At 40.3% G+C, this 21682-nt stretch overlaps 1 protein-coding gene across 1 annotated transcript; it reads left to right on the plus strand.

The window, feature by feature from the left end:
- The first annotated feature begins 1756 nt into the window (after positions 1-1756).
- Positions 1757-20346, plus strand: avpr2aa (arginine vasopressin receptor 2a, duplicate a). Its single transcript, XM_077513032.1, has 6 exons — positions 1757-2148; positions 11817-12196; positions 14804-15049; positions 15230-15376; positions 16396-16912; positions 18804-20346. Exons 2-6 carry the CDS (start codon positions 11819-11821, stop codon positions 19001-19003), a joined length of 1488 nt encoding a protein of 495 aa, XP_077369158.1. The 5' UTR covers positions 1757-2148; positions 11817-11818; the 3' UTR covers positions 19004-20346.
- Positions 20347-21682: the final 1336 nt, after the last annotated feature.

Consider the following 21682-nt stretch of genomic DNA (forward strand, 5'->3'; position numbering starts at 1 on the left):
TGGATAATAGGAGCTTGGTTGGAAATAACGCATCTTATTACTGACTCAGCTCACAGAGAATCCGTGGTTATTATGGATTCACACGAGATGAATCCAGGACTGGTCATCCGTCTCTGTTATTCATGGCTTGACTGACAGTAAATGGATCTCTCAGATGTTTTTTTCGATTCTGCTGTGCCAACAGGTGTTATGTGCTGAGTACTCCTCAAGCCAAGTCATCATGGCCTTGTTCAGACCATCCAAAACAAAGACAAACCGCTTTGCCTCTTTCTGAACATTCCACCCAAACCTAATCCCATCTTTTTTTTTTTTTCTTTTTTTTTTTTAAAGACGATGGCAGCCTTGTTTGCGGAATGTGACAGGATGCGAAGGAAGCCAAGAAAAATGGAAACTTGATTAAAGGAGAGTACACGGCCACTGATTGATGGCTGAGTCATATAATCTCATTGCAACATTTGTTGTAATTGTCCTAACTTCCCTTCGTTTAAGATGATTCACTGAAAGTTCTCTGTTTGTCGAGGAAAGCAGCTGTTACTTTTAGTTCTGGCATTGGGATAGTTTTTTCTTTGATGCTGGCTGAAAAGATAGGTTGATCTCTTTGCTGTGACAAAGATCACAAGCGCCTAAATGGCTGTGACCGTTGGAGTGTATTTTTTGCCTACATTTTAGTCACACGGTAGACCCTCCGCGATTTTGCTGATAGAGCCCTTCTGAGAATATGAGAAAAAAAAAAATACACCTGTAACTGAACAAAGAGTTTTTGTAATTGCCAAGTGATGCCACAAGATAGCAGCAACGGGTTACTTTCATGTACAGGAAGCTCCTCAAATCACTTGATATTGTTTCCTTGGTACCAAGATGTCCGAAGCTATAATACGGTGATACCTCGGTTTACGAACTTAATTGGTTCGCAGAGAGTGTGTGTAAACCGAAAAGTTCTTCTTCCGAACATTTATTTCCCATAAGAAACCATTAAAATGAGAATAATCCGTTCCCAGGTCCCTATAAAACATAATTTTCTACTAAATAAGCCTTAAAACTACACAAAAATATACCTTATTTTTATTATTTATTTTTATTATTTTTTTATTGTATTGTAATTAAAGAAATAAATTGTACTGTATAATAAAGTAGTTTTATTTTACTTTGTGATGGTAACAAATAAATAACAGGTGGATTTGTGTTAACTCTTTCACTGCCATTGACGGAAAAAGACGCCAAATGATGCATTTTTTTGCTGGGCTGGCAGTGAATGTGTTAAGTGAACAGCCAATATGCAGGCATTACTCTATGTCAAACTTGACTGCAGAAGTGCCCCCTAGTGGTGTAAAATTACTGCTAGCTGCAAATGGAATTGAATATGAAGGGCAGCCTTTTTTTTCCGCATTAACCTCTGGACAGGCTAAGGTCACAACCTGCTGACTGAGCCAAATGACATTCCTGCATGGGTCGTGGAGGCGAACAAGCACAAGACAGGGAGGGAAGTGCTCAGAATCTAACGACAAGTGGTGTGCACAAGGCATAAATGGCTTGAATGAGTGAAGGGGGGCTCCCACTATCAACCCCCTGCAAACATGAACCTTTATTTGTTCATAACCTGAGTGAGCAGCCCACCTCTCTCTCTCTCTCTCTCTCTCTCTCTCTCTCTCTCTCTCTCTCTCTCTCTCTCTCTCTCTCTCTCGCACTCACACATTATAGGTATGTAAAACAATCACACCCTTCCTCGACTGCCTGTGTGCTCCACCCTCAGCCCTCGAGGACAGGCTTGACCCAGGAGGAGGGGATACGGGGGGGGGGGATGTGGGGAAGGCAGGAGCTCAAATTCATTTGTACTGGTGCAGCTGAAGGCAGAACACACTGCAAGAGCATGAAGAAGTGGCACACAAGCTGCCGCCGCTGCCGGGACGCGCACGACTACCACGACGGATTACAAACACTTGTCAACTCCGATATGACCAAGGATGTTGCAAGAGAGACTTTTGGGGTGGAAAGCGTTTACATTACGATGTGATGACATTTGTTATCATTTATTTTGCATCCAACCTGAGCCAGAGAAGAGAGCTGATTTTTTGTTGTGCTGACCTGGATTGACCAGTCTATCATTTCTTTCACCTGGCATCACAGTTGCACAGCCAAAGTGGATCATACGTGAGTGTTACTTTGAGTTTTACTACAATATGGCATCATTCTTAAAATCCATTTACTCTAAGTGGTTGAATACAGTCCAACTGTTTGAGGATCAATGTGGGTCATCTTTGTGCAAACAAACAGCCGAGGTCTCCACGAGACACATTCACGCCGCTTAAACAGTACCTTTATTATCCAACTAATAATTCAGCCATTAATTTTCTTTATTTCCATGTACACGTCACAGTTGTCAATAATGCAAAAAAAAAAAAAAAATGATGTGTGGCCTGACGTGCGAAAATAAATGCAAATTCTAAAGCAAATTCATGACACGCTGTTTATTAGCTTGTTATTGATGATTAACTGGGGAAAGTTGTGAAATATTTGCGCTGATAAGGATAGCTTTCATTCAAGACTATCTGCCTCAATAAATGGCATATCAAATAGTGAAAAGACAGTGAGAAGACATACTTGTACTCAAACCACCGAATGAGAACATGTCTTGAAACTTCACTTGATACTCACTTTGTTTTGAAGGAAAACATTAGAAGTACCCCTCAAAATGCTACAACGGTCCTGCAAAGAATTTCCTAAAATATTTTTTAATTATAGTACATACATAGATAAAAAAAAGAAAAAGAAAAAAGATTTGTATTTATTTATTTATGTATTTATGTATTTATTTATTTATTTATTTTTGTAAAAGGGATCTATGTGCAGCACAGATGAGTGATAATGTTTTCAACGGCAGATGGTGCCTTAAAATGGTTTGACTGGATTAGAAGAGCTCCAGGAAAACGTCGTGAGCTGCTGAAGCATGAAATGTTAATGGTCTGTGAACGGTGACAGCGCTAATGCTTTGTCTCGCGGCTGCGGTTGCAAAAACCCGCACGAGGAAGAGCACAGCAAGGTGAGAGGCAACGTGTGCATTCTCAGCAGACTCAATAAATGATGACTTGATCGTTAAAAATTTTGCCGGGTGTTGGAAGTGAGTTCTGATTCGGTGTCAACTCGTTTGCGTTTGCGATTCTTTTGCTCAATACAAGTCAGCCATTAATACAGGAGTGCAGAACACTCATAAAGATATTTCCCCACGAAGACCACCACACCGCATATTTTTTCAAGAAAATGTAGTGATGTTCGATTGCAGTCAGTCTTGAATAAATGTGCCATTATTTGTGAAATGCACATTTTTCCTTAAGAATACAACTTTTCCCTCCCTTCAAAAATCAGTTTCTCTTTCCTTAATGTACAACTTCTCTCAAAAGACTTATTTTTTCTTGAAATGTACTACTACTGTCTTGTTATTACAATTTTACTATTGAATAAACAGGGATTATGACTAATAATAATAATAGAAATTCTAAAAATAAAAAAAAATAAAAAATGTACAGGCACAGTTAAAAAGGTGCATATGCACTGTTGTGGGAGTGGCAAAAAGGAAGCGCTTAATTTCATTCCCTTTAAATTCAGCACAGGAGAGCTGCACACAATTTTTGAGATTGCAGAAGCAAAAATTGACTCGCTGGAGTCCATGCAGACAATCAAAGTGCATAAAGTATGTTTATAAGGAACTGCGAGCAAATTATGTGATAGCTAAGGCCCAGGGGGTTGTTTTAAAAATATTATAAAGATGATGATACTAACAAAAAAAACAAAAAAAACAAAAAACGTATACATACGTTCTATTTTAAATATTACCAGTGTCCCAAAGACGTATTAGGGTTTTTTATACTTGCGCATACAGAAGGCTTTGATGCAACCTCTGAACTGAAGAGAACGGTTGAAGCAATGGTAGTTATTACAAAAACGTCCAGCAGGTGGCAGCAGAGTATAAGACATCGACCAGGGCCATGTTGCAACAAGCTGTTCTCCCACAGTTTTAAACAGATTCGTGAATAACGATGAAACTTGATACTTTATATTCTAATGCTAATGCTAATTGCTGCAAAACGGAAACATATATCATTACTTTTTGTCCCTGATGAAAGTAGAGACTCTAATCTTTCTTTTGGTAGGTTCCATGTTTTTATAACAACAGAACACAATAATCTGGGAGCTTTGCAAAATCAGTCAAAATCCAGAAAAAAAAAACAGCCAAGAGCTTCAGTGAAAATGGCTGGGAGTGAATGAGTTAATGATGCGTTCAATGAATTGATGACCATGCACGCTGTTCTCATATTTATGAATGAAATAAAATGACATCCAGCATCCATGTCAGCAGTGCTGAATTTGTCTTCTCTCACCTTGATCAAATTCACCAAAATTGCAAAGCTTAAAACCACAACTTAGACCTGCTCCGAGCTTGGTCTAAAGTCTAGTTTACTTTCAGTCACCTAGTTGTCAGGTGCATGTCAAAGAAAACGGCGCCGTGCAGTCTGCTAAATTCCCAAACAAGGTAATCTTGGCTGGCCCCGGAAAATCAAGATGCGCCAGTTTTTAAGACGAGATACACATGTGAACTGTCTACGAAAACACAGCCCCTTTATGCAATATTACTTAAAAACAAACTTCAATATATTCAAATGACGGCATTATTTTGTTAGCATAATTATTGTTTTTCTTTCCAGTGTCGGCCCACTACTTTGCATGTTTGTGACATTCAGTGAAAGGAAAACACAAATTTGCAAAAAAATAAAAATAAAATGCTTGAATTCTGATGAGTTGAATGAGTTTATTTCATATTTTACTGTAGTTGAAATGTCATGAAAAGCTTCACAGACAACTTGCTGACATGTGTCTGTGTCATTTAAACACTAATCTGCAACTTCAGTCAAGTAACAAAACCGCACCGGGGTTCGGATGATTGCATTTCACGATTGTACCAAAGACGGGGTATAAAATCACACCAGAGGACATTTTAACTGATCCAAACATAACTAGCGTGAACACAGCCCTAGTCGAGCACCCAATCATACTTATCACTTTCAAATAATGTGTTTTTTTCCCTCATTTTGCATGATTACTGTGTTATGTGGAAGCGTGGTGTCTTTTACACTGAAGCCTAAAAGTGTATTTTTAGGCTGCACGTGTGCTTGCAGCACTTTCCAGATGGTATAATGGCAATTAATCCCGCAAGCTCATCAATGTGTCTGCTAAAACAACACATAAATGTTTGGCACAATTTTTAATGACACAGTCCAAGAAATTTTGTTGTTGTTGTTGTTGTTTTTTTTTATCAACTGAAGCCCCAGAGGGATTGTTCCATTCATCATTTCATATTTTTGGTACAATTCAAAGAAGCACAAAAGGACTTCCTTGGTAGGAAAAATCCTCTTTGAGTGGCTGACTTTTATTTTGGGATGGTCACTTCATCATGTGTGCACCATATCGCCTCACCCCTCCTCTAGTGAGTTCGAAGCACGTGTTGCTGGTTAATGATACATTACACCGCCCCCCCCCCCAACCCCACACCACCAAACAAAGCAAACTTCTTCAACACTGCCCTATTGCTGAGCAGTATTGTGGAAATACGCCAACTGTTTGCGACTGACACAAAGTGCAGGTGGCAGGTGTCAATGTGGGTGACTAATGAGGTGTGGTTCCACACCATTAACATTTAATGAGCTGTTTTGGTGTGACAGCGAAAGAACAAATTGTTTACTTTTATTGTCACCGTGGTGCTGAGTCTGATGAATAAATCAGGCGACAATCGCCGCTTATTCGCATTCATTTGTAGAACGTCCACCTGGCATTGAAGCGCCTCATTCACATACTGGAATGTGTTTGTGCTGCATGAGGATCCAATTTAGTCACACGTCGCGCTTGAAGAAGAAAGCTAGGTCACGCAGGCTTTATAATGTACTGGTGACTCAGGCGGCCCTTTGTTGTATTGATCAGTATGTAAATAAAGTCACGTACCATGCTGACAACAGTAACGTAACGCTCACCACATTGTACATCGAAATAATGTACAACAATTTTCAAACAAAAAACAAAAATGCTTTCAAAAAAATAAAAACTGACAAACTACAAAACTAATTAAAACTAATTACAGTATAGCAAAAATGTGCTTTGTTTTAGTCTTTGGTAAATATTTTAATACATGAGCCTTTGGGGATGATTTTAAATGTTCTTTCAAGTATATTTATTTTGATATTAACTGGAATATAGATGTTTAAAAGTGTGTCACACAGAAGTGATGTCATCTAGAAGCAGCCTCCTGATGATGTCACTTTTAGGCGACAAATTTTCCTGCTTGACTTTTAGCTCCAATGGCTCAGCTCGCCTCTTTTTTCATTAACTCAGCCGAAATGCAATGCAAGGTAAGAGATGTGTTACTTTTTTTCATTTTACCATGGTTTATTAAATATTGTGCACAAGTAATACACGTTAAAAAATTAAAACTAACCAAATTAAAAAAAAAAAAAAAAACTAAAATGAAAATTCAAAAACACTGGACAGTAATACTTGATAAAAAAAAAAAAAAAATATATATATATATATCTATATATATATATATATATATATATATCTGTGAAAGAGTGCCTCTTTCACAGAGGCAAAACAACCAATCAAAGATGGAAGGTGTGACTTGACTATATGTGTCGTCTTGTTTTTACACCTTGTCATCATCCACAAAGGTTTAAAATAGTAATAAGTACGAACAGACCGATTATCTGTACATACATATATATATATATATATATATATATATATATATATATATATATATATATGTATATATATATATAAAGAGAGAGAGAGTGAGAGAGAGAGAGAGACGCTGTTGATACCGGGAAACTCACTTTTTGTTTTAAATTAAAACAAAAAGAAGTGAAACTAACATTTCAATTATATTGACATTTTGGAAAACCTTATTTACTGTAGAATTTTTTTGGGGACATACTATAGTTTTATCATAGTAGGCACCTGCATAGTTTGTCGACGACGTCTTTTTTTTTACGATTTTTGACCCAAACGTGTGAAACAACATGCAAGTCGGACTGATACGTTGAAAGATTCTTTAGACTTATCATATTTTCTTGCGCAGCTTAACTACCTGTTTCAGTCATGCCTGAGGCATCGCTACCAAAACCGAATATGCTGCACATTGAGAGGATGACATAGAAATTGATGGTCGTGCATCAGTTTGCCTCTAGAGAGATACACGGCGAATAAGCAGACTCTTTCATTAATCTGAGTAAAAGCCTCCGAGTATAGAGAGTATGCAGAGTACGGCGACAAGCAAGAGTGATGTCTGCAGTCCATCCAATCAATTAAATTTACTTCCAAAGCGCTTTAAAAACAACAAATGCTGAATAAAGTGCTGTCCCAGGAGAATAAAAGAGAATTAAATAGATTTAAGGAACAAAATCAACCAAGACACAAAGGACAGACTGCTTACAGAGAATAGATGTTCTTTTTTTTTATTGAATCAGAAGGACAGATAGGAAAGAAAGTAGGCTACAGGAAAATTAATTTATTGAACCACATTTGCTTCTGTTGTGTTTTGTTATTTGTATTTTTCCAGTTTTAACGCGGGGATCTGCTGCAGTCGAGTTTGGGGCCCATTTGAAAACAATCTGATTTACATTTTTTTGTGGGAAGTATAATGTGACATTGTTATGTTTCTAAAATGAATTTTGATTGAATTTATTGTACACAGTTTAGTCTCTACTTCATAGTTTTGTTCTCGCCAGGTTTGAGTTAATCTTCTGTGACAGGTGTCCTGCATTTCAGTCCATCTCTTTGGGATATTTGACAAAAAAGGAGCACTGAGTGATGTATTGTAGAGTGTTACGTTAGCACCGACTGGCTAGCTACCACATGTCTGTCACTTGTGATCCAAAGGTAGTGTGATTTATGTGTTGGTTTTTCATGTTTCATGACGTAAGTGGTTGATTTAATGTCACACTTATTTTGTGTGACAGTTAAAAAATATGACATGTCTCACTTCATCAAATTTAAGAGGGTTTGAAGAGGGGTTTACTGTTTTTGCTTAGTAATGATACCTTGTGTTTCCAGGAGAAAAAAAAAGCATTAAAAGTCAATCACATGTTTATATAGTACATAGATAATAAGATGATATAGTAGGCACAAAGAATCCTCTATGGTGTAATTACAGTGAGGGGAGCAAGCCTGCAAGGTTCAAACAAAGAGAGGCCTGGAGTTACCTTGATGAAATTAAGACCTCCTTGTACCATTAAACCTTAATTAAAAAAAATGAAAATAAAAAAAAGGAATAGTCATTCACGTCATGCCGTATCTATATGCAGTCAACGAGTCACAAAAGGCCACCTTAACCGGATGCTGCCTTGGTGTGCCACCAAGACAAAATATAGTAACAGGTAATAAGACCATTTAATATCCAAGGACAGGTTTCACTGGAGATGTTGAGGAATGTTTGACAAGAGAAGAGTCCCATTCTCCACATCTCACGCATGGTTCCGCCTTGACGTGGGTCAGTGAGGTCCATCTGGCATGGCTTCTCACGCATTCCACCGTCAAAGCCAGCATGCGACACTTGACAATATGTCATGCGGCACTATTAGCAGCTAATTGGCCAGTGGGTTCCCGGTGGAGTAGTGAGAACCTGCCACTACTATTAGAGCACTTTTACCTCCCTATTTTTAGCCAAGCAGAGACACCGCTGGGTATTCGAGGTGTTGTGGAGGCAAAAGGTGGATTTAAGTGCAGGAAGGAGCAGACAAGGCAGGGGAGCAGGAGTACACTCAAAAAAGGGATTTATTTTTTTCTTTATTTTTTAAAAAGGGCTCACTGAAAAACAAATACTCAATTAACAAAGTCAGAGAAAAGCAAGGTACAAAGTAACAAAGGGAATAAACTTGGACGTAACTAACAACAGCAACACATAATCACAAACAATGAGCTGCTGAGCTGCAACAGATTGACAGAAGTCAGGGAACGTAATACCAGCAATGATGAGAGAGAGAGAGAGAGAGAGAGAGAGAGAGAGAGAGAGAGAGAGAGAGAGAGAGAGAGAGAGAGAGAGAGAGAGAGAGAGAGAGAGAGAGAGAGAGAGAGAGAGAGAGAGAGAGAGAGAGAAGGACCAGAGCTGATGAGGACAGGTAGAAACTTAATGAGTTGAAATTACATGAAAGCAGTCACGACATGACAAAACTCGACTAAATCTCATCAAAACAAAGTAAACAAAACACATATCATGACAAGGAAAGCACATCCAAACACTCATTTAATGCAAAACATGTTGAAAACATAAAATGGATACAGTGGTATTTCTAATTTCAATTTTGGAAACTTTCAAAACCATTCTGATTCTGATTGGAAAATGAAAAACTATCATCAAAACGTGTAACATTAATTCCTAATATTTAGCAAAAATGTATCCAATGTAATATCAGCAACAAAACAATATTCAAGTTTGCAGTGTTAAAACTGATCTGAAGATCTGAACATAGGCTCACTGCGCTAGTTCCTCCCCCATTGAGTCTTTGAACAAAACTATGTAAATCTTATTTCACAAACAGAATATTAATCAGAATCCCGGAGGCACATCTTGCATAGTACATGTTTATGTTTACGTCCCCTTCAAGAGAGTATTAATACATGTCCACTGCTAATATTTTGACAAAGCAACGGCCACACAAGGGTGAAACGTAATCAACCACTAATGTAATGTTCAACATGGCAGCGAGGGTCTATTATGAGACGCTAGTATATCAGTCGACATTTTGGTGCTTCTTGACAGACATCACAAACAGATGGACTCAAATACACTACCCTGGTAACACAAGATACAAATCAAAGTCCTTTGTTCACAAATAGCAGGACGGCAAAGGCAACTGAACCACTTTGTTATCTGTTCTCTGAAACACTTTGTGCTGCTGTTTGTTTTAGTATGAAAGGTACTATATAAAGAAAATATTGATTGAGTGATTGAAGCAAACCAGGAAGTAGAAAGATACCAAAATAAAAGCATTAACAACACTTAACAGACGGAAGAATCATCCACATTATTGCTGGCTTTAGTATGAAAGGTACTATATAAATAAAATATTGATTGAGTGATTGCAGCAAGCCAGGAAGTAGAAGCTACCAAAATAAAAGCATTAACAACACTTAACAGACGGACGAATCATCCACTTGATTGCTGGCAGCCCCAGGGAGTCAAGTATCACGCTCTTAAATCCACTGCATTAAAAGCAACCAAGCTCTCTTAAGAGCCATATTTAGCCACCCACTACTTTCTTATCATCATCTCTCTTTACCTTATCTGTGCTATTTTTTTTCTTTACATTTCTTTACACCATGTTTTCTCGGACTTTCTTATATGTCCACGTTTATTTGATCAACATTGCACCTAGCCTCCCACGAACTCTCTGTTCCTCAGCTTGCCGTGTCGTTCCTCTCTTGCGATGTTCAAGCAATTTATTTATAAGCAAAGAAAAATAAACATGACATTTATTGCACTCAACAGTGACACAGAGAAAAGAATCAGATGTATGAGAGGAAGAGAGGCAGGGAAGAAAAACAAGGGAAAGCAGGAATGCACTGGGGTAAGCATGGGATGATTATGTAGAGTGGAGGTGAAGGGATAAAACTGGAGGGATAGAGGGGAAATCTGTCTATCAACCTTGAGAAAATATGAAAGGGAAAATAAACGTTGCTGGACTTGCGTCAAACTGAACATAAGAATCTGAGAGGTGGACAAACACACACACACTCACAGGCACATATGACCCCGGACTAATTAAAAACTCAAGAATAGTCACATGAGAGCACGATTGGTCTCACGTTTGCATCTGTCTGACAAATTTGGTCAAGTCCAAACTGCTTGTAGCAAACACAATCAATGCCAATATCTCTGACGCCCAATTCACACTGGCTGCGGAACGGACGTGGTGCGTTTTCCGTCCGGCGGTCATACTGACGCGGATAGAACGCATTCAAGTCTACGTGTCAATTCACACCAGCTGCGGTGCGGTGCGTCTGCGGTGCAGAATGGATGCGGAAGGTTTCCGCAAGCGTTCTATTTCTTTCCGGATGTCGCATGCGGATTTTCATGAAGCTGAAGAAATTACACGAGCCGGACAGGAAGTCCGGCGTCTCGCATCAAGGTAAATCCGGTATATTTCAAAATAAAACCGTTTGCGAACTCGTTTTTTGGGGGGTTTTTTGAGGGAGAGAAGCTAGCTAGCTACATAGCATGACATGAGTCGGACATTTAAGACAAAAAATGAGCTCTGAATAAATTAAACGTGACAAAATAACACTATTTAAACACAAAAAGGACTTACCCGTGGTAGAAGAGCCATGGTAGAAATCCCAGAAATAAAGTCCAAAAAGCATATTGATGTGACAACAGGCAAGCGTGATTATTGTTTACAAAATAGGTCTCCATATACCCGGTTGTTATCGCGTGACCTCAACTCTCCAGCGTGAACCCCAATGATCTTGTGGTCTTGCGGGTGCAGATTTACGGACATGCAACGCACGCGGTGTGAATTGCAGTGCGTGCGGAAGCCGTATGGAAAATGCACCGCGTCCTTTCCGCAGTCAGTGTGAATTGGTTGTGATGCTGTGTAAGTCTCAGGTGCTTGTCTATGGATTGCAGGGCAAAGGTCAGACCTTTGGGAAAAGGCATACAAGACGCTAATCAGGCTATAGAAAACCACACCCAGCAACATTTTCATCACGTCTCATACGTGGTACACAACATCAAATTTCAGTACCCTCATCACATGACCACATTGTTTGTCTTGCAGGAATGGAAAGTGTCAGCGTGGAAACGGACTGGGATGCTTTAACCCTCTCCTCTCTGGTCGTGACGGGAAGGAACAACCGCTCTTCCTCCTCTTTATTTGATCTCAACACACTCAACGGCTCCCACAGCACAGGATCCTTCTTCGGGATATTTCCGGAGAATGGGTCAAACGCTACCCCTTACCCGTTGCCCCATCCCAGGGTGAGGGACCAGGGCCTTGCCCAGGCCGAGATCGCCGTGCTCGGGGTGGTTCTGGCTCTTACCACCCTGGGAAACAGCTTTGTGCTGTGGGTGCTACTCAGGAGGAGGAAACACAATGCGCCCATGCACGTTTTCATGGTCAACTTATGTGTGGCTGACCTGGTGGTGGCCTTCTTTCAGGTGACTTCATGACTTCTTGATCAGTACTTAGCCTCTGACCTATATGTACTATGATACATACTAGCAATCTGGTGTGACACTTCCTGTTGACAGTTAATGAATTCCCAAGGGGTGACTGTTCTCACAAGAATTTGCAAGGCTTGTATAGTAAAAATAATATAAACACATGTATTTTTGGGTTACTAGACATTACATTCTCCATCAATCTGTCATATTCTAAAAATGTTGACTAGTCAGTAGTATAAATATTAAACAGTATCAGTTACTAAACCAATAAAACTTTTGTTACACTGAGCGATGTAGCTAAACTAGGCAGAAATGGGCAATCACGAACATTGTCCAGCCAGAAGAGACTGCGGATAAATCCACACGTGCTTTTGTATATTTTGCATATTGTCACCAAGTTGCAAATTTCTCCAGGATTTATCTGGAGGTATGCTGCATTCGAGGTTGGTCGGAAGTTGGATATATCCAAGTTGGTTTTTATCAGTTCCGACTTGAAAGTGTTCGAGGCCAAATGGTGGATAGTGGTATATTTTTTATTTTTATTTTTTATTTTATTTTATTTTATTTTTTGGGGGGGGGGGGGGGGTCTTAAAACTAATTTTGACCTCCAGCAAACCTACCTTCTCACAATTTTGTTTCATTTATTCTTTTTATCGGATTTCATAAGCATTTCATACAATTCAGTAGCTCACCGTATAATTTTATGCAGGGAGATAGCGGCATACTGTCACGTACGTTGCGCTACGTGACGTTATGTTGAATATTTATGAATGAACAAAGCTATCTAGTTTTATATTCGAGTAAATTGTGTTTTACAATTCACTGTCTGTGGTGGCCATTGTAGAGTGACGTCACTTGTAGTCTGTCGGTGAAGTTGGGGTCCTTTTTTTTTTCTGACTTCGCAGGTGTAATTTCCGAGTTCAAGGGGACGTTTTCGTACACACTTCCCGGTTTGAACTCGTAAAAGTCCGACTCGTAAAAGTCCGACTTCTGACCATCCTCGAATGCAGCAGTAGTACAAATATTCGCTCACCTGCTTTGACTCACACTATGAAGTCATCCCATTTTTAATCCATAGATTGCAAAGAGAAACTAAACGAAGATGTCAAAACTTTATTTATATATTCTCTGCCCATTTTATTTATAAATATTCATTGACAAGAAACACATCTTCGCTATCAGGTGGAATCGCAGCTGACTCGTGACTTGGCCGTTCTCGCATCGTTCAAGTCGGTAATTTATCTTATGCTATATATTGCTTGCATTAGTGGCTAGTGGCCTGACAGAGTTGCAGTTCCTACCGTTACATTTTTTTTTTTAAGAGACCCGGTTTGAATCGAGACTGAATCGTGAGAGACACTGCTGACCGAGTTTAATTGAGCCCTGCGGCAGCAGGGAAGTCTGTTGCTTCATCGTCCCTAAAGGTCTGATGTCATTTTCGCCCATTTGAGAAACTGATAAATATGGGAGCTTGTCTTCTAAAACTCAGAAAGAGACTAAAATGAGAAGAAATGCACATTATTGTTGTCGTAGTTAATGTTCAATCAATTTTTACATTCTGTTGTGGTTGTTGTTGACTTACCGTATTTATGCTTAGCAGATAGCACGGTGTTCTTGAGTGCCCAGTAGGCACATATATCATAAAAATAAATAAATAAATAAAATTAAAAAAAAAATATACACAACCCTATCATCAACGCACGCATTTTCATCAGCTTCCTGCTCAGGTAGATAACCCTGATAGTGATAGTCCAGGTGTGCCGTGGATGCGGCTCACTACAATGTGTCTGAGCTGTTACGTCTGCCCCCGCCCGATACCATTCCTCTTCCACATGTGCAAGTATTTCAGTCGTGTTGTTTATGTCTCGTATTCATGTGGCTGTAAACAGGTTTTTTTTCCAATCCCATACTGTGCCCCTCCATTATGGGAGCAAAGCTTGGGAATTGTTGTTTTTTTCCCCCCCTGTTCCTTCCATTTTGCTTTCCTTTTCCTCTAAGAAAAACGGGGTGACCCGTCAGGCTTCTCCATTCTATCAGCCTCTAATTGTCATTAGTTCTTTTTTATGTCTCTTGAACGGGTTACAACTGATAAGCAGAATTTTGTTGCTCCATACTCACGCATATGCAACAACAAATTTGATTTGATTCCATTCCATTATAAAATCATTATTGTGTTACTCAACAAGCCAGAATATCACATTCTGTGTGCCTTTGCCACTCAGCAGACAATAGGTGTATCTCAACCCGTATGTTATAATAATACTTAAAGCAATGGCACCCCAGGGTGGACTAACATCTGCAAATAACTTTTATGATCCCGCATCTGTCTGGCTCACTGTTCAGGGGTTTCTTGCAGCTAAAATAACATCAACAACAATAAGTCAAAGATATGACTCACCACCAGATTCAAGAGTCATTTCTCACAAATTAGTGATCAAGGCTCTGGGGCCTACGGGTGTTTTCCCAAATTGCAATTCTAAATAACTTGTCTGAACACTTCAGAGTTGTGAAAAGTTCAACAAGTGAGGACAGACATGATTAACATTGGAGTGATGAACTGGAAAGTGTCCATCTGTATGTGTTCTTTTTGTGTGTATGCAGGTTCTTCCGCAGCTCATTTGGGACATCACAGATAAGTTCCAGGGACCTGATTTCCTGTGCCGCTCCATCAAGTACTTGCAGATTGTGGGAATGTTTGCTTCCTCCTACATGATAGTTGCCATGACGGTGGACCGGCACCACGCCATCTGCTGCCCGTTGCAGGCTTACCGTAGCGGGGCAGTCTCCCGCTGGAACACCCCAGTCATGGTGGCTTGGGGCTTGGCGTTTGTCCTCAGCCTACCACAGGTAAGAGCTCGTAAGCTGACCTCTCTGGCATAGACGTACGGTCAGATCGGAATTGAGAGGCCAGACTGGTGACTACATGCACCGGAGAACTCAATCTATTTTTAGTACCATGAGGTCATTGCCGAAGTAACATTCATGTCAGTTTGATGACCATCGCAGTCTTTCTTGTCATTCTGTCAGGTGTTCATCTTCTCGCGCTCAGAAGTGAGTCCCGGGGAGTTTGAGTGCTGGGGTCACTTTGCTGAGGTGTGGGGGCTCAAGGCCTACATCACGTGGATGACGGTGGCTGTCTTTCTACTGCCCGCCCTCATCATTACCATCTGTCAGGTCAAACTGGTTTCACTTTTAAGCAATTTTGCCCACAAAGACCAGTATGTAGACTGAGACAGTTATTCAGTAGCCCAAACTTAATTTGTCAAAACCAGAGAAGCACCTAAATCCACCCATATAAAAGAAAAGAAAAGAAAAACTCCACCTTATCAGTGAAACAGACTAAGACACGCAGTCTCTTAAGATTTACAAAATCCTTACATGTGTATAAGGCCTGAGTTGTTTAGTTCCTCAAATTGCAAAAGTCGGATCTTATAATCTACAATATCTTCATTTGAGCTGACTCGTTTCTCCAGCTCTGTGACGTGTTTACTCATATTGTTTAAAGAGGTCTGTAGAGTAATCCAAGTGGTCTGTATGGGATCAATCTTCTCAATGATATGAAGCTGAATGCTTTGGATGGCAGCCCAAACAGCTCAGAGTAATTTCTCTGGGAGCTGCGCCATTGTATCAACATGTGTCTTAAAAAAATAAAAAAAATCCTCAAAAGTAACAAATTTCAAAAGTAATCCACCAGCACCTAGCAATAGAAGATGAGAATCAAAGAAAATGTTTGTAAAGTTATTCTCAAGTTAATAACACGTGACAGTTAATGAGCGTTTTGTGCGTCAAATCACCTTGCAGCCATCTTGATACTTTACTGTACAGTGTTTCTGAGCAGCAGATGTCCAAAAGCATGTATGAGTACCGAGAAATCATTCTGTGCTTATACATGTTTATTGATTTTAATCTGAAGGCAAATGAGAGAGTAACAGAATTGAATCATGCCACATGAAAATGTCTGTGGTTGGTTTACAGCTGATGGTAAAGGCCAACACACACTCCTCCTTTTGTTGCAATTTTCTGAAGTCCTTCAACCAGAAATGCTAACTCGATAACTTCCAGCTGAATCTGGCATGTGCCAAGCACAAAATTGAATCCAGAGTCCTTTTGCATGAGCGAACATCGTGGTAATGTCATTTCAATTGTGCTTAAAAAAAAAAAAAAAAAAAAAAAAAACTATGTCCATCTTCCAGATAAGAATCTTCCGGGAGATCCACAATAACATCTACTTGAAGTCGGAGAGGATGGTGATGGTAGAGCTGAAGAGGAACGAAATCTTCTTCCGATTCCACGGCTTCAAGAAGGAAGAGGAGCGATCCTGGGAAAGGAGTCGGCGGGGGTCCGGAGGTGGGGGTCGGACGGGGCTGCACTTGAAGCCCATGACGAACAAAACTCACAAAAACACTTACAGTAAAAGCCAAGTGGGAGACACCACAACAACAACCATACCGCCGACGGACCAGCAGCAACTGAACAGTCCCGACGGTCAGGAGTCCTGCACATCCTACGAGGTGGCCTCGGGCTCACCTCGCTCCTCCCTCGATTACGCCCCACCTCACCCCGCAGCTGTGCCGCCACCAAGCATCACCAAAGCTATGTCCAAAACAGTTCGAATGACGCTAGTCATTGTGCTGGTCTACACCGTCTGCTGGTCCCCTTTCTTCATCGTCCAGCTGTGGGCTGCCTGGGACCCCAACCCTCCCAATCAAGGTCAGCAACATACACATTCACAAAGAGTAAGAGATACAGGGAGTCCTCGAGTTAAGGCGCACTCTACCTAAGGCGTTTCGACTCTACAACGGTTACGCCCGGTCCGACATTTTGGCTCCTCGTCCGCCATATAGACCCCTTCTAGTGTGACGTATGTTTAAATGCGCCCATTGCGGTGGAGCGCAGAGCGTCAATTTGAGTGAATTAGAAAACAATCAATGTGACCTAGAAAATAGGTCAAACAGTTGATAAATGAGCGACCAACGCTATGGTGAACTTGTGTGCGGCCGACAGATGCTCTAATGGCTCAAAGAGAGATGAGATCATTCTTTCGACTGCCGGCAGCGATTCTAAACCAGGACGACAGTGAGGAGTGAAAACTAGCACCGTGGCTAGCACGAAACTCCGACGCAACTGCTTTGCACCCACAAAAAGTACGACGATATGCTCAGACCATTTTATATCAGGTAGTTTTTCTCACAATTATTATTATCATCACAATTAGCACTTTCTCGGGCTTCATTTCTGCTGAGGAATGTGTAGTAAACGTGTGGTCTGTTTGTTAGCAGCTAGTAAGCTACGATAGCTTCAAGACTTCGATATACAGCAAGACGAGTATATCCGGACACAAACGATTTAATGTACACCATGAAAGTAGTGAAAAACGTTCTGTTTCAATCAAAAACAACATACCAGTCTTCCACTTTCACTTTGCCCTCCAACAAACTCCATTTTTTGTAGCTAGCGGCTCCAAACAACTAGTTTCAATGATTCGCAGTATTGTAGTGTCCTACTCGGGACGGTTTTTGTGACACTTGACATATTTCCCAGCTTTTAACAAAAATGCATTTTGGTGTTGTTCTGCCTGTTCCTCTACGTGGCCAGACAGATGAACAAAAGTACATTGTTTGTAGAAAACAAATACTTTTGTGACTATTTAAGTGAAACTGGATTTTTCGGGCGCCATAACTGATGAATCTCTCACAGCAAACTAAAGAGGTCGGGTATCACTGGTTTCGATGTTTTTGTTTGTTTTTAATATTTGGATTGTAAGAATACCTGTTTCAAATCAAAAGAAAGGGGAGTTTGTATCATGCTCAATAGTGTGAACTGTGTTCCCTGATCAGAACCTAAAGGCAAGCACTAGATAGTAGTAAATAACCTGTTTGTAATCCCCGCTGATTGTGCAACGTGACCAGTATAGACATTTCATCAATAATGATCCGCGCCACCAGCCTGCACAGTCAAAATTATAGGCAGGCACAATGAGGACATTGTGCTCACATGCACGCCTCACCTTTACTTTAAAATTGACCTTTACCTTAAACATACTAATATATAATCCTACTTAATGTAACACACACAAACACACAGGGCTGATGTGAAATGTCGGCCAACATGGTGACACATTATTTGTCTGCTGTTACCAAAATTACGATCATTGCAAGTCTTATATTAAATAAATATTCATAATATATATATTCAAGACCATGGGACTGATGAGGAACAACTGTAGGCTAATGAAAAATGCACCAGTATACATATCACAAGACACAACTACATTCAGGGTAACGGTGAGTTGTATTTCTAATCATTTGTTTTTTTTGTGTTTTTTTTTTGTTTCTATGCCAGTCCCTCAAAATATGTCTAACGAATCATGGTACAAAAAACAAAACAAAAAACTATTGGGACCACTGTATTTTACTGTACAAATATCAATATTGTCAATTTGTCATTGACTACTCGACTTCAACTTGACTTTTGCACATTTGTGGCTACTACAAAAAAAAAAAAAAAAAAAAAATGCCAGTAGTCATGCAACCCCTAGTCTGTTTTTAATAGAATACTTGAACAATGTGATGTCACCGCATTGACTTGATGCCATTTGCAGGAGTGGCCTTCACTATCCTCATGCTGCTGGCCAGTCTCAACTCGTGCACCAACCCGTGGATCTACACGGCCTTCTCCAGCAGCGTGTCCAGAGAGCTGCAACATCTACTGCACTGTGGGTCGCGACCCGGACGCCGGGGCTCGCTTCCTGACGACTCCACCGCCACACACACTTCCACCACCAAGGACAGCCAGTACTGACTGACTGACTGACACAACCTCGGAGATGCGTCCTTGCCATGTCCTCCGGAGAACAGAGGTGGTCCGCTGCCGCCAGATGTTCCCAACCAAGAAATGACAGCGAGTTGTCAACAGAAACTCCACGGGCGTATCACGGGAGGTGTTAGCGCATGGCCTCACCTCAGCTTTTGAGCGCTACGGTTCACACGAGGTTCTGTTAGATAAAAATGAGAAGCGATGCAAGTTGGGAATCATCAACAAAGTAATTGTGGACAAAGAGCAAACAATCAGAGAGTATAGTGATGGCTGCTAATTTTGGTGGATGTTCCACAGGAAGGCTGCAGTGGAAATCTAATAATGTGAACAAAGTTTATTAAATCAAAGTGAATTAGAAATATATTCACGCAGGAGGAATTTAGTCTCGCAGAACAGCAGAGGACTGTAAGAAATCTGGACAGAAGCTCATTCAAGCGCACGGACTAACTGAAACACGCAGTCACACTCAGATACATGCACACAAACAAACATGAATCCCAGCAGGCGGGTTTGGCCTGCAAAATGAACAATTCAGCTTTCCGTCACCCAGCGCGACACAATGATGTGACTTTATTACGTGCATACACAGCATATGAAATATACAAAATGACCTTCCTGACTGTGAAAAGCTGAGCAATATGCTGAAGGAGCAAGATTTGAAAAGCATTCCATGTATACGCGAACGAACCACGTGAAATATATTTATTTAAAATTCATCATGCACACTAGACATGATTATAATGTGCGTGAAGTAAATGTTGCCAGATTTCACTCACACAAAGATAAACGTGTGGTCTTCTGACATTTCAAGGGTATCTAAAGAAGCAAAGAAAGTGCATGTCATTCAGACGAGGAAAGTAGTCCCAGTCCTAAGCAAGTGTGTGTGATGCACATGGACACGTTTAATCTTACGCTGATGATGTCAGCCATGTTATTCTTGGAGACGCTATCACCAGAGGCGGGAGCTTATGTGCTATCTTGCTAGCACATGCTAATTTTTCAATTTCATTTCTTGACAGTTTCTAGCTTACGTCTTCTCTCACAGTAAGTTTGAAATTGGGAATGCAATCCACCCATCAACTGCTGACATCAAGTACACATATTGTGATTGTTTTTTGAAAGTATTGTTGTATAAGCTAGCGAATGCAAGTAAATGATTGTGTATTAATTTAACTGCAATCCCAGCTAAAGTGTACACTCACTGACCACAGCATTAGGTACACTTGCACAAAACAATGAGCACTCAAAGACTGTAATTACCCTGCAGGTTAAAGTTCCTCATTATGACCCCCCAAGTAGCCCAATAAAAATCTTCTGTATTATTTAAATTCTTATTGAATTTATTCTTCTCGTTTTCATCTCTCAAGGCTAAATTCTACTCACCCACTTCTGTATTCAGTATTTGTGTTGCACACCACACCACACAGAGAGGCAGATGATACACATGCAGGCATGTAAGGAGAGAGGTCAGGGTGGTGATGAATTTTAGATGTGAATGCAGTGTAAACAAACAAATCCGATCCACCGCTTCAATGTGAGCCTGACATCATTGAAATGCTTCGTAAATCTAAACTATAGTTATAGCACAGATGGTGTAATGTGTCAATATGGGGAATTACATGTGTATTAAACCAAACTTATCTAAAGCTTTTCTATAGAGCAGCACAATTTGAATTGAAGCAAAATGTGGTCAAACTGTTGAATGCTTAACATTCTATTTAATTATGACAGTAATGTATGCTTTTTGGAGTTCGATATTATTGTGTGCTGGTTTTCTTGTTACACATTACAATATTTTTGTTGGGGTTTCATGGGAGGCTGGAATGGATTAATGTCATTTTCATTCATCTCAGTGGGTAAAGACGTTTTAACAGCGTTTTGAATTACGAGAGCAACTTAAACTTCAAGACACCACTTTGAAACGAGCTCTCAATATGACACAATGCACTGCAAACTACAAGCACAATAATATACATACACTATTGTTATATCAGAATACCTCTCTAACAGTGTCTCATTAGATTGTTCAGATGTCCCCATTGAAGAGGCCAGTGAGTGTAGAAGTTCAAAGCAGACATTTCAGACGTTCTGTTTTTGTGTCCAAAATACAAAACGCGTAGGACAATGCTGGGATGCTTTCAAGATGTCTCTGGAATCCTCGTTCGTGTAGAGGGAGAAGCCTCACCTTTTCCTCTTGCCCGGCGCTCCGTTGTACATTTGTTCCCCAGACACAAGACTCCACTTTGAAGGAGTGCCAGATGAAAAGCTACATCAACACCCTGTCATGTCCTATTTTGTTTCATCAGGAAATGGATGAAGTTCTTCCCCAGCTCCTTTGGGTGTTAATGTATGTTTCTCTTCCTGATAGGAAATGGCCAGGCCAATGGATGGTTTTTCTCGACCGATAGTCATCAGCTTCAGCCTCTCTGATGGATGAGATATGCCACACATTTTTGGTACATCGCTGTCTGTTTGTCTTTACAGCCATTAGTGGGCACTACGGCTGCTTAATGATAAACACGAGAGCTTGCGAAACCTTCAATGTCCCCCTTGATAATATGATGTGATGCGATGTGAGGCCCCCTGCTAGTAACTCACACAGCCTCAAAAAGAAAGTCAAGATGAAGCCCATTTTTGTGTGGTTGCATTTTGAAGGTTGTATCT

This window comes from Festucalex cinctus, chromosome 2 (genome assembly GCF_051991245.1).
Source record: "Festucalex cinctus isolate MCC-2025b chromosome 2, RoL_Fcin_1.0, whole genome shotgun sequence".
Lineage (NCBI taxonomy): Eukaryota > Metazoa > Chordata > Actinopteri > Syngnathiformes > Syngnathidae > Festucalex > Festucalex cinctus.

Excerpts from the sequence above, each read along its gene's own strand:
- avpr2aa (XM_077513032.1), top strand. The coding sequence starts at position 11,819 with ATGGAAAGTGTCAGCGTGGAAACGGACTGGGATGCTTTAACCCTCTCC. Across the intron at positions 12,197-14,803 it reads TGGTGGTGGCCTTCTTTCAG|GTTCTTCCGCAGCTCATTTG; the intron begins GTGACTTCATGA and ends GTGTGTATGCAG. Across the intron at positions 16,913-18,803 it reads CCCCAACCCTCCCAATCAAG|GAGTGGCCTTCACTATCCTC; the intron begins GTCAGCAACATA and ends TGCCATTTGCAG.